Source organism: Macrosteles quadrilineatus, unplaced genomic scaffold, assembly GCF_028750875.1.
Source record: "Macrosteles quadrilineatus isolate MER2022 unplaced genomic scaffold, UCM_ALF_1.0 Scaffold_9__3_contigs__length_116548681, whole genome shotgun sequence".
NCBI lineage: Eukaryota > Metazoa > Arthropoda > Insecta > Hemiptera > Cicadellidae > Macrosteles > Macrosteles quadrilineatus.
The window spans coordinates 2,765,542-2,783,282 of record NW_026542602.1 but is presented as its reverse complement, the minus strand read 5'-3'; the positions used below and the strand labels follow the sequence as shown (position 1 = coordinate 2,783,282).

Genomic DNA, 17,741 nt, shown 5'->3' with positions numbered 1-17,741 from the left:
TTCTTGTAAAGGATGGTTTTTGCACAGCACTCAATTGCCAGGACCTCTGATTGAATTGAAATACTGTAGCTGCGCTTCCCAGGGCTAGGGAGATAATGGATGTTTCATACAACCCCCACCCCGTACTCTCATCCTCCCGACTCCCATCTGTATAAAATACCAGGCATGTCCTGCCCATCTTAAGGTTGCCCGTTTGCCAGTCGTTCCTTTCCCCTATACCGTAGCAACTTTGGTAAGGAATCTCTAAACCGTACTCCTTATCAAATCAAATCAAATCAAAAAATCCTTTATTCAAACAGTACATTTCTATACATGAATTGTGTCAAGTCAAGAATAAACATAACTATACATTTGGCAAATTTACAGCACTAATTAATTAAGAGCTATAATCTATATACACTTTCTCCCCTACAACTACTTACTGTTCAACCATTACAACTAACTATTGATTTGACATACTAATAGCTAATTGAAAAAGTCCCCAATCTTGTAGCAGCATTTATCTGACAACAATTTGAATAAACTGGTTTTAAATCTTTTAAAATCTGTCAAACCCTTTATGGTGCTAGGCAGGCTATTATACAATTTTATACCAGAGTAGTATGGAGAATGTTCAATGGTGGAGGTATTATGTCTAGGGTATGTAAGGCTATTCTTTTGTCTTGTGTTATAGTTGTGAAAATCAGAGTTACTTGGAAAATTTGATAAATGTTGTCTTATGTACAAAATTAAATTATATATGTATATACTGGGAAAAGTAAGAATTTTGTGATTTTTAAAAATACTCTTACAGGATTTTTTTCCTTTAAGTCCAAAAATAATACGGATAATTCTCTTCTGCATTTTAAAAACTTTTTCCCTCCTATCTGAATTTCCCCAGAAGATCACACCATAATTAAACAAGTGATAGACATAACCGTAATAAACCATCATAAGAGTGGATATGTCAACAGATTTAGATAAAATAATGAACATAAAATGTGCTTTATTTAATTTTTTTACAACTTCACCAATATGATTTTGCCAAGTCAATTTTTGATCCACTGTGATGCCTAAGAATTTAACTGAGCTTACTGAATTTAGAGAAAGGTTCAAATCTAATTTTGTTGATGAGTCTGATTTCTGGTAGTTTTTCTGGAATTCCATCAGAAGAGATTTATCTTTATTTAACGCCAAACCATTTGCTTCAAACCATTTTTCTAGCTGAAGGAAATCTTGTTCAGCTGTTTGTTGCATAACAATTTTACTATGATCAGTGAAAATAATGGAAATGTCATCAGCAAACATTACTGATTTTGACTTTAAAATCAAAGGTAGGTCATTAATATAAACAAAAAACAGTAGTGGACCCAGTATTGAGCCTTGTGGCACACCCTCTGTGACTAATTTGAAATCAGATTTCAGATTTATTAACCGTAGGTCCACACACTGTTTCCGCGTTGATAAAAACGAGGTTATCCACTTTATAGCCATACCTGACACACCATAAAAGTTTAGTTTTTGTATTAACAGGCTATGGTTTACACAGTCAAATGCTTTTGACAGATCACAGTAGAGACCAGCTACTGCCTGCGATCTGTCAAGAGCACCTGTGACTTCGGTAATAAAGCTAAAGATTGCATCTGTTGTACTCCGTCCCTTCCGGAATCCAAACTGACATGTATCCAAAATTTGGGATGTTTCAAAATGATCACACAATCTATTGAAGACGACTTTCTCAAATATTTTTGAGAAACTAGGCAATAAAGAAATAGGTCTGTAGTTGGATATATCTTTTGGGTCACCTTTTTTGAAGACTGGTATTATGTTTGATAGTTTCAATAGGTCAGGGAAAACACCAGTATACAAAGAAATGTTTATCAAATGAACAATGGGTTGAGCAATAAACTCTGAACTCACACACCACAAACACCTCATACACCTCAGTGTTCCATATCCATACTTGGGAAGTCTCTTAGTATATACAGGTGTCCAGTCCATCCCTGCAGCTTAACTGAACTCGCCTCTGCTACCCATTTTGAGGACAGTGGTGGCTGCCCGTTTCATGACTTCCTGCCCTAGCAGCGGAAGCATTTCAACTGCAGCTGTCGGGCAGGATTTCATTTTCCCACAGACCCCTGTGCAGCTTCCTACCAGCCACTGTCTGCAATGCTTTTGGCCATCACACTAGGGTTGCATATGTGACCATTGGTTTGAATATGGTCTCATAAGTCCAATAGATTAGGACTGAGCCCCCATTTCTTACCTACCAAAAGGTTCTTCTACGGGCTCCTTTGCCTTTTGCGAGGACATCCTTTTCCAGGTAAGTTTCTGGTCAAAGAAACTTAAGATAAGATTCCAAGGTAGTTTGTTTTCTTTACTGACTTCCCTTCCCCCCCCCCCTCATACTTACGGAGGATCAGATTTTTCTCCTTCTCGTGATGGAGATTAGTTCATTTTTGTCCGGATTGATAGTGAGACCCTCTTTTGAGCACCAGCCCACCACACAACTCACAGCTCAGCTGTTTGGGTGAGTTTCTCCACAGTGGCTGTGTTTCCCTCTAACTGTGAGCATTAAATTTTCTGCAAAAGCTTAGAGGTCCATGCCTCTCCGTTCAGCCTCCCTCAGAAAGTCATCCTCCACCAAAGCCCACAACAAGGGCGAGATGGCTCCTTCTTGGGGGCATCCTTGTTGGGCCACGATTGCTGCCGAGCAGCCGCTATCACATCCCTGCTGTTCAAAAGAGCTATAATCCAAGATGCTATTTTGGGGGTATGTCCCTGGCTTCTGACTACTGTATCTATGGAGTTATAGACCACTTTATCGAAAGCACTTTACTTTGTATACCTGATTACCTTCTTCTTAGCCTGAGACCAGTAACACTGGATAAGTTGGGTCCAATGTAATTTAATTTTAATATACATATTTACAAAGGCTATTTACAAAACTTCCAAGATGGAGTTATACGTGTCCCACAGATGGCGTATAGACAATGGTCTAGTGCTATCGAAGTTTACTTCGAAAAACTATAATCCATATTATACATTAACCATCAACTTAAATATTTACTCTATGATAATGCATATAATTTTGAGGTATGTTCCCCGCCACCTCATTAATTATGATCGAGTACACCATCGATCGATCGGTTCTGAGATGTAGGTGAATCTTATTCATATAAATATGTAGACTATTCATTACAATTAATTAGAACTCCATGCATATTATTCTTAGGTTTGTCAGTCGATTTCAGGAATGCCAACTACTGCAGTAATAATATAACTTTTTTGTATCGCATCACAGTATTTACAACCGTTGGAGCGGTTATTTTGAAGAAGAGCAGCTCTTGTCGCAGCTCCACATTCTATAAGTATCTAAAAAAAAAGGTACTATTACTGCGACGAGACGCTGCTGTTTACGATTCCTTGAAATATTCTTCGATGTAGTGCTGCGATACTCATCATAAGAAGAATAAGAACCAAGGGGAGGGGGAGACTTCTGCTGTCTGTGTCTGGTGGTCTGCATCTGCACTGCATTCGCATTCTGTGATCTGTGTATCTGTCTACTGCCGGATTTAGGTTATATCTACCTACTGTTATGTAAAATTAATTGCTATCAAGCCCAAGCTTACTAAATAAATAATTTATTTATTATCGTAACGAAAAGTAGTTATTTTAAAGGGTTATAATCATGTCAGTGTCATTGTGTTGTCGAAGATTTCCAATTGCCATGAAAACAAAATTCAAATTCTACTTACCCAAACGAAATAATGGCTATGTTGTGTTGTAAGTATAATATTATGTATTAACTTAAGAAAATAAGTAATCAATCATAAGTTGTGGAATTATTCAAACTCATTGTTAGGCGGGTTTACACTATGTAGCAAAACCTGCTAGCCTATTTTATAACATTTGCTATATAACTTAACATTGTTAAGTTATATAACTTTTGCTATAACATTGCTACATAACTTTTACTAGGCTATAGAAAAAAGTTACAGACAATTTTAGTGATTCCGGTGCTCGTGCTATCCTATGCTAAGATGTAGCACAACCTCGTTCACATTCCGTATCGAAATGTCGCGCCGAAGAGACATTGTTCGTGGCAACTATCACGGTGATCTTAGGAAGTCAGAGGCGGAAGGGAAGGATTTAGCAAGTTATAGGTTTGACCGCTTCTTGCTTCGAGAGATTAGTAGCCTACAGTGTAGCAGATTTATTACGGGACCTTAATGATGACGATCCTTAACTTAAGTTAATTAAGATGTGAAATAAGGCGATGGTAGCTTCAAAACATTTTACGTATGACCACAACCCCGGTTGTTCACAGAACAGTTCAATTAAGTTTATAATTGCATCCTGATCAACTACACACTGTCACTTTCCAGTCCTTCCATTGTAACTTAAACAAAGATCGCTGAGCAAAAACGTTTGCACCCAGGAGGCTACAAATGTGAACTGATTACACTAAGTAACTTAAATGCTAAATATAGCAGATGCTTATGCTAGACAAAAAAAATGTGTATAACATTGCTACATATAGCAATATTAGATGTAGCTCGTATTTCTTTTGATGTTTACCGACTCCCGATGGATAGCACAATTTTTGCTTTAGTCAATATAGCAGGATCTGCTACATATGTAGCAGTGTTATATAGGCTTAGCACTTTTGAAAAGTTACTTTTTCTACTTCTAGCAAATGTTCCCATAACATTGCTAGATGTTACACAAATCTGCTATATAGCAGGTTTTGCTGCATGGTGTAAACCCGGCTTTATTATAGGGTACTACTTAGCACACGGACACCAAAACAGTCTTAGATTTTATAGTACATGGTAGGTTAGAAAGCGAGAGTACTAAACTTATAAGCCTATATTTGTGTTAGCCTAGTCCTAGTGTCAAGGCCAGTGTTTTTTTTTCAATGAAGGAATCACAAACGTAAATCAGGGAAAGTGGTCTAAACTAATCAAATTTCTATGGCTAACGTATACTGAGATAAAACCATATTAAAGGGGACAAGGCCGTTTCAGATATGGCCTAACTTATTCTTTTGGTTAATCAATGGTTGTAATTTAAGTTAAGTTGGGCTAAGTGAATAACCAACTACGAACAATAAGTAGGGGACCTAGGTAATCAACTCATCCGAAACGTGGTAGTCTTGACTCGCCAATTACCAGTAACTTACCGCATAAATTAATATTAATTAAGTTATGTTACTTGCCAACTTCTTTTAGTTTTTAAATGTCAACCATATCATCTCTGTGTTTATATGTATAGGCCTACTTTTTATTGTGTGTTGTGTTCAACTATCATGTCGACAGGACGACCTCTAGGGATAAGGAGATTTGGCGTTCGTGGCCTGATGATGTAGGCCTTCTCATTGATTATGAAACAAGCTGTAGGCCTAGTCACAATAAAAACAATAGCACAGATAGGGTACATATAAAACATTTAAACCTGAACATTTCTCAGACTTTTTCAGCGTGTATTAGAGCTATTACTTTTTCTAGGCTTCCTGAAATCAATCTCGACATTCCAGAAAGTGCTGCACTCATGAAGGACAATATGCCAGACTTCTCCAGCGATGAAACGGAAAAATATGTGACAATTGTTGGAAAATCACTCCTTGACGTGGAACATGGCATTAGAATGGTGGAACAAAATGTTGAGACAGGTAACTTAGGCCTGTACTAACATGTATTTTAGTCTGGATATTTGGTGGCACAATATTTAAAGTCAATCATACCGCTACTTAGCATTTGTGTCACTATTAAACATCAACCTCTTAATAGCTTAATAGCTTAATAACTTAATAGCTGTTAATTGCTCTATGACAAATAGGACCTAACTTAAGACCTAACCTTGAATTGATTTCTCCGTTAACCAGGAACTAGGATGACTTTAGAACTTTAAACTCTCTATATTATTTTAAGGAAAGGTGCTCTATGCACTCATGAAATCTTACCATTTAACTTAACATTTTTTAGGTTATAAACCCTTTTTTAGGCCTAGCCTAGTACAGAACTTGTCATTTATGCAAACTGATAATTAAAGTAGTTCAACAATATGTTTCAGCTGGATGTACTAATCTTGTGAAGGAAGTAATCGAACCGATTGAAAAGATCAGCGCCTCGCTAGACACTTCTTGGGGTATTATAAAGACTCTGTACCTTGCCAAAACCACGGTAATGCCTTCAAGCACTTACGTCCCTTTGCACCATCGTGCTCGCCGGGCAAGGTCTGCAAAGTTCTACAGCAAGGCTATATATGAGGCTTGTAAGGTGAGTTGAGGATGTGTTGCAGAATTCAGATTATTGCTGTTTCTGTAACAATTTTTAGATTTGCTTGGTTAAAGGTAGGAAATTAATCAACTTTTGCACAAGTGTTAGTTTTGTTTACTTTTAAAGAAAAACTCTTCTTTATTCAGAGGCTATCTTGAAATAATGTACTATATTGACCTGTGACCATACAAACTGAAATTGATTTTTTTCCAACAACCTCCAAACTAGTACTCTGTCCTCTGTCAATGTCATATTGATTCGTTTTACGCCTTCATTAACTGGTAATTTCATCTCAATCTTGATCTTCTAAGAGGGCATTTTCCTTCTAGTTTGCCTCTTCTTACTCCTCTTACCTCATTTCATCCCCTTCTTCATGATCAAGTCACTAGATATACCTACATTGGCCTTAGCCTGCTGTTGTGTAACAACTTAAACTTGTAATTACGTTTTAGGAATGTGACCAATCCAAACTGACGGAAGAGGAGCAACGAGTCGTTGATAAGTTCTTGTTGGAAGGAAGGTTGGCCGGACTGGACTTGGAAGAGAACAAACGTGAAGAGCTTGCTAACATTTACATCAAGATGGCGGAGGCTCGATCCATGTACACTAAGAGAGTAGAGGTGATGACAAAATATTACTGTATTGTTGTAACAGCTAAGGACAAAAAATCTGTCCCAGTTAGTAATATACAAATTACAATGTAAATGAATATTATTAAAATTGTGTACAATTGTGTGTTTCGTGTACCAGTGAACAGACTCTTTCCCTTTGAGCCTGCTATCCTAATAGAAATCATAAATCTTAGGCTCTTATGCCGTACATGCTATATACCTTACTTCAGAGGACTGAATTTGCTTAGATTTTTTAGTTAATGATACTTTTCTCTGTATATTCTGTCAGAGTTTTATATCATTAATCTCTTTTGTGATGCGTACATGAATAAAGATTTATGTTTTAAAAACAAATGTCATAGTCACAAAGTTTACAGGATTATTTTGTTGTTATGTTATACTAAATTACATAAACATGTTTTGCAGGTGTCTTCAAACAAATTCAACACTACAATACGAGACCCGAGCATCACTAGGGAGATGCCAGATCATTTACTCAGACTCATGGCTGTAAATAAGTGAGTTACTGTCATAATCCTGCAAACCATTCATTCTTACCTACCAATAGTGCTAACTTTGCATCTTGTCTAACCAGCAGCTCTGTATGGAGGGTCGCCATGGTCCTACATGGGTGGCAAAATTTACAATCTCTTCCTAGAACAAATTTAAGCTAAAGGAAATAGTTTAACTTTTCAAATAGAACTGAAAGACGATCTCATACCCCTGTGTCCTTACTCCCTAGATGATTTTGTAAATGTATTCAGCATTAGATAACACATAGGCCTACAGATTCTTAAAAAATAAAATAATTTAGCATAAGGTCTTATTTGTTATTGACATGTCACGTGCTTATATGGGATTAATCACAGTTTTTGTGAACATAATAATATGACAAATGATGAATAAACATGTAATTTCATAACTTTTTCTTCTAGTTACTTTGGTCACAGGAATTTATTCTGTAATAAAAGCTTTTTTTAGCCACTTAACTCATTATTTGCATAAAATCTAAGATAAATAGTTTGGAAATTATAAAATGCAATTGTATGGCTTTTTCCACTGTTTTTACCTGTTTCGCACAAGTGAAAATAGACTGTTGAACATGAACATGACAATGTTGGATTCCAGAGAGGAGGTGGGCCAAGGTCCGTGGAAGGTGACGCTGGAGCCACAACTGGTGGAGACTTTCCTGGCATATTGTCCTGTCAGGGAGCTGAGGTGGAATGTGTGGCAGGCTCAGACACGTATAGCCTCGCAGAGTCTGGAGGACAATGAGCTGCACAACAGTTCTACACTGGAGAAGATCAGGAGTCTCAGGTAAGCCAGAGTAAAAACCCTGAGTTCTGTCTCGTAGCCTTAGGAGTAAGACCGTTCGGACATTAAAGGTCTACCGCTTTAACAATTTTGGTTATGTGTGGATCCTAATATTTTCGGGTCACAGTGATGTAATTGCATTATTACAATTGATATATTTACAAAAACTCTCTTAAGCAACCCGGATTTTGCCCAAGGCCCAAGACAGAACCCTAATTTTGGCCAACCAAAAGCCTCAACATAGCCTAGTAGTTCCAAACTTGATTGTTATTCTGCAGCGCTTGCAGCATATGCCAGGAATAGCTTTCGGATGCTGTATAAATGTACACTTAGTCTTAAACCCCACCTCTCTTATAGGTAAACTATAGTCATCTCTTATATTCGTACTATAAGAACTATAAGAAATAATGCAGATCTGTAAAAAGTGTTTAAAAATCTCTATATGCTCTAGCCCCATCATAACCCCTTTGTTCCTCTTAAATAAATGAGAGACAGAAAATTCACTTGCCCCTGCTAGCAGGAGAAAGTGCATAGGCATATCCCCTTTCAAAAAAATTTAGAAACAATTTGTTTTCCATGAAATTCAATAGATTTAAATTAAAACTTTTTAAGATTGGCTTTTAAAGAACTTTTAAAGAACACCCATCAAATTACAATATAAAAATATCAATAATTTATCATTGAAAATTATGTTCTCAGACTTGGTTGAACCAGACCAAGTTGAACTATATATTTTGAGGGTGCAATTGCCCAACCTCACCCTATGCATTTGGAAGTTGGGTTATGTTAATGTGCTATATCAGCCTGTTTTGTTCAAACATTTTTATATAGCTGAATAGAACAAATTTATCCTAATACTTAACACTCTTTCCCAAATTCCACATAGTAGATTTTCGTATAATTTTCTGTTATGTTAAACCTTATCCTACTCAATGTTATTGTTGTTGATTTTCTGTAGAATCAAACTGTTGTTAATGCTAGGTTGTATTCCACAGGAGGGACGAAGCTAGACTGTTAGGCTACAAAACTTACGCACACATCTCAATGGAAACAAAGATGGCTGGGTCATTAGAGAAAGTTCAAGAAACGTTAGGAAATATGCTGCAAGTTGGTAAGTCAATTGAAACGAGTTTAAATATTTGCAAAAGATTTATATTTACTTGGGTTAGATTAATAGAACTATACTACTTCATTCTAAATGGCATTTAATAAGAATCCTAAAATGATTTGACAAAGGGTGGTCTACAAGAGAGCAGAGTCAGAGAGCCGGAATATTTGCTGAACATGTAAAATCCTGGCAACCTCAAATCACTGTTTTTGCTACAGTAGACTCTCGCTCATACGGATCGGGCTTGTCCGGACTCCCGCTAGTTTGGATCGGAAATCTTGATTATTTTTAGTGGCACAGAACAGTAGAATTCCGATTATCCAAGCTAAACGGGACCGAGACTACCTCGGATAATCAAAAACTCGGATAACACGGCGGTCAAAATTATAGGTTATAATTAGACAAAAATCTTTTTCTAACTGGAGGATATGGTTTATTATTACAGTACAGTAATAAGTTATTTATTATTAAATAAAAAGATATTTCTCTACCAGCTCGTACCAAAAGTCAATAATTACCGGTGGAACTGCATTTACCCGGCTATTAATACTGTGGACCTGGAACAAAATTTTAAAAAGGGCTATATACAGTCAACTCTCAATAGTCTGGATTTTTCGCAATCCGCCACATTAGTCTAGATGAGCGAGAGTCTACTGTACCATTTATTTCTTGTCTTGTTAGCCGAGAGCCAAATTTAAGCAAAACCTATGCCATTCAGAAGTTCATAGGTGTAAGACTGATTTTAAGTGTTTACTATTGATTTTACCGGTTCCTTTCAAATACACAAAGAAAGTTCCATTAGAGAGGCATTGGACTCCCAAGGCACAATTTTACAATTATTTCCCATTGTACATACATATTTTAATTAGATTATTATCGTGTTTTACAGCAAAACCAGCAGCAGACAGAGAGATTGCTGATCTACAGAAGTTTGCTTGGGAGAGGGGCTTTGAAGGCAGCTTTCAACCTTGGGACATCTCCTTCTGGGAACGGAAGCAGAAGAGGACACTGTACAAGTAATATAAATACTATTCTATTAGAGATAATGTTATGGAAAGTATGATACAATTAAAATAGAACAACTACAAATGTTATGCTTAAATCTAAAAAAAATATTACTTTGAAAGGTTAAATTTTAGAATAAATTATCATATTTTTTTAGTAGTGCCACTCTGTGCACTACTACAGCCTGGTGTGTTTGTTCAAGGCACCAAACAGACCTAAAGGGGTTTTCATGAAAACTTTATTTTATTTTAGTTTTTTGGTTGGATTAAACAGTTTTATAACTATTTTCATTCATATTTTTTTCAGCTTCCAGGAAGAGCAGCTGACGGATTACTTTCCCTTTGACAAAGTGTGGGAAGGGCTGCTGTCTTTGTGTGAGAAAATGTTTGACGTAAAGTTTGTAGAGAACAAGACTGTCAATCGGTGGCATCCGGAGGTTAGATTCTTCTACATCTACGAAGAAACCAACAAACCAGCGGCTGGCTTCTATCTCGACCCTTACCTCAGGTGAGATTACTTTCCATAAAAAATCTAACAAAATCTATCAAGAGAGTGACACTTGTATTGAAGTTGATAGTATAATGTTTTATAGCTATGTCTATTGTTTATTTGCCCACAAATCTGTAAAATGTTAGGAATATTCTATTTAAAATGTGTGTTATTGGTAGGGAAGACAAGTTGAACTCGAGGCAGAGGGACGCATACATTGTGAACATCACTCCTGCTGCTCGGATACACAAGACACTACCGCTGTCCTCCCTCATCATGCACCTGGATCCCCCAATATACGGCAAACCTGCATTGCTCACCTGGCATGACGTGCAGATACTCTTCAAACAGGTAATGTTGGCAGAAGTCATTGTTGTGCAAGTCTAACAAACTACATTAGTACATTGTACAGATAAAGCATTACGAAAAACAAGAAAAATTAAGTTTATAGTAAGGAGTTTTACAGTTTTGTCACGTAATGCAATTTTATAGTGTATGCCATGTTCAGCATTCATCAAAAACAGGCCAGCTGATCATTGCGACAGAGTGAGAGAGAGAGAGAGTAGACTACACAATCCATATGGTCGCAACAATTCAACAATAAAAATTGATAAATGTAAATATTCCTAGTTCCACTTTAAAAACCTTCTTAATCATACAAGTCACTTAATGTAATATTTCAGTGTTGGTTATATACTATAATGTTCCAGTTTGGTCAAAAGCTGTATTGTTCCAGTTTGGTCACGTACTGTAATGTTTCAGTGTTGATCACATACTGTAATGTTTCAGTTTGGTCACGTACTGCAGCAGCTGCTGACCACAGTCACGTATGCTGAGGTGGCCGGACAGTCCAATGTGGAGTGGGATGCTGTGGAAGTGGTCGGCAACGTGTTCGTACATTGGTCGGTATTTTTTTGTTGAACGTAACATACATTTCACAAACTGTTATTATAATTTAGTCTTTATAAATAAAAAGTGTAATCATGATGCTGAATGGACTTGCCATATGCAATGGTAGGGTACTGCTGGGTGCTGCCTGGAAATAATAGCCCGTGTGGCTAGGATAGTGGTAAAAATAGAGCCATAATATGATTTTTCCTGATCATAATCAACCTCAACTAATTGCTCGTGACTCTATTAAAAGAGAAAGAAAACTGTTGTAGTTTTTTTGTTTATGGATGTATGTTGATCAAATTAATGACATTTATTTAATCCTACACTATTAACATTTGGTAAAAAAAAACACTTTTTACTGTACTGTTGCAGCAAACCTAGGTATCTTACTCTAATATTGTTTAAATGGGAAATTAAAGTCTTATTTATGGAAATATTTTAGTAAAAATCCGATCGGACAAATTGAAATTCACTTAGTTTGCAGGTTTACTGTGGCGGGGGTATTTTTGTCTGCTCTGTGAGAGTCCTGTGTTATGTCTTTATGCTGTGACAGTAGTCATAATTTGCCGATTACCCTTGTTGTTGCAGGTTGAAGGAGCCAGCAGTGTTGGATAGCATCTCGGGTCACTACGCCTCGGGAGAGAAGCTGCCTGCGCTGCCATTGGCTGACATAGACAGACACTTTGCTGGACACAGGCTGTGTGAGGAACTGTTCAAGGCACATCTCGACCTGGAGATGTTCACTACGTGAGTGATTCAGTTTATGTTCAGAGCTTATCAGTTATGACGACACTGTCTTTAGCTATAGTTATTGCTATTTTGATTCAACAGTTTTAAACAAGTAATACATTTTTATGTAATCAATAGAAGCAGTTGTTCATTTTCAGCATAGGCCTTGTAGGAAAATAAATGCTGTTCCTTGGTCACTTAATCAGACAACCTAAGGATATCAGCAAAAAAATTGTAGGACAATTATGGGACTGTAAAAAATTCATAGGATGGATTTTCAAATTGAAATTGTTAGCGAGTTGTACGTAACATTTAAGAAGTTGAAGAATAAAACAGTGGAAATGATTAATGTTATACATGCCAGAATATAGAGTTATGATCAAAAGACTAGTGTCTTCAAAAACAAATAAAAATTTGCTTGTGAAAACTTTTATGCACATTGCACTCTAAAAGGTTATAACACAATGAGTCCAATCACGGTCATATTATTATAAAATCAGTTTCCTTAACACAGTTACCTAGATCTGTTTTTATCAAGCATTCCATTTTTATGTGAAAACTTAAAAATTCAAACAAAACTTTTAGGTGAATGTAATTTAATATATTTTTTCCGAATGTCTACAGAAAGGACTTCTGGCAGGACATTATGAAGAAGCTGTGGCCGGCACATTTTGTACTTCCCCATGACAGATGGAACTCACTACCATGCAGGTAACATATTAATATTAATAGAAATATTAAGAGTGACCATACAATCAGGTGTAGCACAGATAAATAAGGAACAGAGGACAAAGTCCAACACCCCCCCCCCCCTCCCTTATGTACTTAAAATGCTCACGGTGGAGGAAGACTCTGTGTGATAGGAATTTCCCCACAGTGCTTGCCAGAAGTATATTTCTGGCACAACATACTATAAGTGAAAGCGTATGGTTGTCCCAAGCGTGTTTCCTCTGTACCTTACCTTGTCTGTGGGTGTAAAATAGATATATGTGTAGGCCTTCTCGTTGACCTAAAGTTTAAATCACAGATTTACGTGAAAGTTTAAACCTGAGGTTACTTCTATCTAAACTAAACATTCTCAATTAGACCTTAATATATTTAAAAGTCAAAAAGTACACCAAAAGTAATATCAAAGAAATTTCTCTCTTGTTACTTTCGGCTTTCAGTTGGTTCCCGTTTCATGCTGTTCTGACGGATCCATGTAGTAATGTGTAATAATTTAGATATACAGTACTCAAGAAATTTTTAGTTAAAGGAAATTAAACGAATGTATCCGTTGTCTGCAGTTTCAGTGAGATAGTAACGGAACAATGGAGTGCTGCTTACTTCAGTCACGTCTGGGCTCGAATGGTGGCAGCCGATGTGTACAGTGCCTTTACTGAGCCAGACGTTGACAAACACAACATCGGAGAAAGGTAAGTTTGATTAATGTTACACTGATTGATCAGTTGATTTGGGCGTATCAGCTAGCTGTTGACATTTTGCGCTCCCTGGAGTGCCACAGAACCCATCTAACTTTAGGCCTAGTTGCTTGATGAACTACAGCGACATGTCTACAAGATCTTCCTGGGAAGACCACACTGAAGTTCCAAGAGTGTTTTCATGGAGTTGTTTTTATATTACTTACTCTATTTAGATCGGTGGTAGCATAGTTTTAACAAAAAGTCTTCTCCTGAACAGCTAACTTTGTGTTGACAGAATGTTTCTTCTAAATAGGATACCTAATCTTTAAAGTGCTCTGTTTGTATCCAATGTGAATGTAGGTCTCAGTTAAGAGTTCAGGTAAATATAGTAGTTTTCATTGTCAGTTTCATTGTAAATTTAAACATTATGAATCAACAGTTTAGTATGTTGTACCTGTGTCAAGTGAGGAAAAGTAATTAGTGATTGAGTTACATAAAGATTTGTAGCCTATTGTTGAAAATATCTTCCTTCACAGAGCTGAATCCAAGGTTGTCTGCCATTAGGTTTAAGGCCATATTTCAGGTGTTATGCAGACCATCCGATACTCCAGGGCAAGCATGAATATCACTCATTTACATTTTGCAGGTGTTTATTGAATTCTGGACAACAGCAAAAAAAAACCATTGATTGTTTAGGTTGACGCTTTTGCAATGCTTTCTTCATGACCTTTAAAATCTTGAATATAAATTCCACGTCAACAATGTAAATAGGACTTTCACTATTAACATTAACAGACAGTGTTATTTTGCACTGTCCTGTGAGAATTATTAGTTTCAGTGATTTTCATTGTTCCAATTTCCATCTTATTCCAGGTTCAGAGACACGTACTTGGCGTTCGGTGGAAGTTGTCCCCCCGGAGAGGTGTTCCGAAGGTTTAGAGGTCGCGATCCTTCACCAGAGGCGTTCCTCAAACACCTGGGTCTGCATTGAAGAGAAATCTTGCAATGGTAATTGTAACTTTAAGTCATCCTGTGTTAATGCAAAGACTTGTAACTTTGTTGGTTGCTGTTTACTAGAGTAGAATGATAATTGTGAACGTTTTTAATCGAAAATTTAAAAATGTATTTGTCCGTTTGAACACTAAAAGATAAACCTCAAAGTATTTAATTATAAAGGAAAGTGGACATGTCATCTATTCTGTATGGATTAGTTGTTGCTAGTTTTCTTTACTTGTTTAAACCGGTTGTTAACATACTAGATCCACTACTGTGGTTAGTGTAGAAATGCCAACTGTGAAATCAGCTGATTTAGCGAGCCTAATTGAGCTATTTTGCATATTGTTTACAGCAAAGTAAATAGTATATTTTTTCACTACTAGTCACGAAAGTGACACATTTCCCCGAAATGGGACTTTCGTGGCGAGAATCAAACGATACTTTTTATCAAAACATGAAAAAAACTACTTCATCAAATAAAAAAAAAAAATGATATTTCATACTATTCATTTTTCCAATCCAAACACAATACGTACAATTAATGTTACTGTAAAACTCAGCTGATTGAACATCAACCATGTTTTAGTTGTTTTTTTCAGTTTATCCTTTTTTTGAACTAACCGGAAACTTCAGTTGCAACTTTGTTGATGTCATGCAAAGTATTGTTTGTGTAGCGAAAGTAATGTTAATGTCAGGAAAAGTCAGCTGATCACTATTTGTTTTTGTGTATGGAAATGGGCTAATAACTAGGATAACAAATTTTTCCTACAGTTACCTAACAATGTACATGTTCTCTCACTGATTTGAGAAAGCAAAGTGGCCAATTCGCTCATCAGTGAGACAATGTTAACATTGTCTCACTCTAATTACTTTGTCTCACTCCAGATTTGCAACGTGAAGGCACGAAATAGTGAGCGCGTAACATGCAGGCAACGTCGTATGCGTGCGAAATACGTTGGCAGCACTGGCTGTAAATCAGCTGGTCAGCTGTTGTACTGTTGTATTTGTCACTTCACATTAAATGTTATATTAAAAGTTCACTTCTGTGTAAAACTAGGTTATGTTTCTTCACCAATTTATTTGTTTTATGGTAACCGTAGGAAAAGTATAATGTGCAACTCGAGTGCAAAGTACAATTGCCTCACTCGAGAAACCATTCCTCACTCGCCTACGGCTCGTGAGTAAGGATTTCTCTCGAGTGAGTCAATTGCTCATTTTTCTCACTAGTTGCACAAATAACTAAAGTTGAGAGTTTTCTACCCAAGAATGAACTGTGAATTTGTAATTTGGGTTTTATATGGAGCAAACAAGATTTGTTGTTATTTCAGTCCAGTATTCTCTTTAAACATTTGTTAATATGTCTTGAATTGATCCTACAAATTGTTTTGTTTCAGATTGTCACCTACTGACTTCCAGGTTGTCTTTATCTAGTCTGTTGATGTTTTCACAACTAGTGAATGATTCTACATGTTGATAAAGAAGTTAAGTTCGTAGAAACCAGAAAAGTAATATTTTCTTTTTTCTATGCAGTTATGTTTATTTATTTGTTGTGTTGCAATGGAACATATGTTTTCTCCAGTACACATTTTGAAAATATTACTAAATCTCCAAAAAATTAGTTTTTTAGGTATTGCTGGACCTAAGACAAATACCAAAAGTTAATCTCAAAATAAAAACATCTTACACATACAATTTTAGGCCAAAATATGTGTAGAGGCCTACTTAAATTGTGCTATATCTTAAATTGACCTCTGAAGGTTTTTTTAGCCAAATTACAGCCCAAGTTTAGGGTTTAGTGTTCTATATAATGTCGAAGTGGTGGCTTGATGGCATGTCTTGACTGAAAATGAACCCTACATTTATTTTCTTAATTTAATTATTTATAATTAATAGTGTGCATATGTCATGTAAAATGGAGAAAGGTGCCCTCAACATACTAGGGCGTACTAGTACTATTTAGAAGCATAACTTTTTAAGGCTTTCTAGGCTTTAATGATGCACAACTATCATTTCTGAAGCCTTATTAAGAGCATTACATTAATAGTATAATTCGTCACTTGAAAGATAAACGGGCGTTGTAATTATGACGTCCTTTTGTTTTCCAAGCGTCAAATTCATCACTTAAGCTATAAATTTTATATTAAGCTTTAAATTAAATCATAGACTCATTTGAAACATGCACCAATAGAAAAAAACCACAATTCTTAGCATTAATTTTCAAAGCTTTTATGTTCATGTTACAGTACTCTAAATACAGTGTTCACAGTTTTTCAAATATGTGTTGACAAATCTGACAACTTAATCTCAAGTTGTTGCCATCGATGGCCTGTAGTTAACATCCAAGAATTTTGAAGGATTTTTTGTAATTTTGTAATCAAATTATGTTTGTCTTAGTTCAAAATGCATTTCACAAAAATTGACTTGTAATTGTTTGTTGTTAATACAAAATTGATCAAACTACTTGATGAATTTTATTTTTTTAACATTGAAATCTTTAAATGGATTGGTTAAGCAGTGCCTTGTTTTATCATCAAGAGCCCAGAGTACTCTTTCAACAACAGCGCTGCGGTTGGATTTGACAAATATTGGAACACACTGGACTACTTAAGTCCGTTTGTTTGAGGGAAAGTTCCCCCTACTACTCTTTTGCTTATCCTAGGGTCCACGAGAGTCTGCTGTTGGCGGCAGCCAATCACAAGACAGGGCTAGTGCGACGTTGCCACATCGCCTGTTGACGACACTAATTAAAATATACCAAACAATATTTTCAAAGCTGGTATTATTATATTTGGCAACAGCGCACAGTCCTCATTGGTTCATTCAAAGTCACGTGGTAAAATAGGCTCCTCCCTTCTGCAGACTCTCATGGACTGTACTGTAGAGTGTATATTTTGCAGCTGATTGACATTATGGCAAACTTCTCTTGAACTAT

The 17,741-nt window shown here is 36.3% G+C and overlaps 1 protein-coding gene across 1 annotated transcript; it reads left to right on the top strand.

Annotated features, from left to right (window-relative positions):
• Nucleotides 1-3,527: 3,527 nt before the first annotated feature.
• LOC129002223 (oligopeptidase A) lies at nucleotides 3,528-17,666 on the top strand. The gene is made up of 16 exons (XM_054429872.1): nucleotides 3,528-3,765; nucleotides 5,490-5,653; nucleotides 6,055-6,260; nucleotides 6,713-6,880; nucleotides 7,298-7,389; nucleotides 8,000-8,188; nucleotides 9,181-9,296; nucleotides 10,183-10,309; nucleotides 10,605-10,805; nucleotides 10,967-11,138; nucleotides 11,577-11,689; nucleotides 12,270-12,428; nucleotides 13,035-13,121; nucleotides 13,697-13,825; nucleotides 14,687-14,821; nucleotides 16,204-17,666. Exons 1-15 carry the CDS (start codon nucleotides 3,671-3,673, stop codon nucleotides 14,802-14,804), a joined length of 2,136 nt encoding a protein of 711 aa, XP_054285847.1. The 5' UTR covers nucleotides 3,528-3,670; the 3' UTR covers nucleotides 14,805-14,821; nucleotides 16,204-17,666.
• Nucleotides 17,667-17,741: the final 75 nt, after the last annotated feature.

Coding starts and splice junctions, on each gene's coding strand:
- LOC129002223 (XM_054429872.1), top strand. CDS start 3,671: ATGTCAGTGTCATTGTGTTGTCGAAGATTTCCAATTGCCATGAAAACA. Junction 3,766..5,489: donor AATAATGGCTATGTTGTGTT/GTAAGTATAATA, acceptor TACTTTTTCTAG/GCTTCCTGAAATCAATCTCG. Junction 13,826..14,686: donor AAACACAACATCGGAGAAAG/GTAAGTTTGATT, acceptor ATCTTATTCCAG/GTTCAGAGACACGTACTTGG.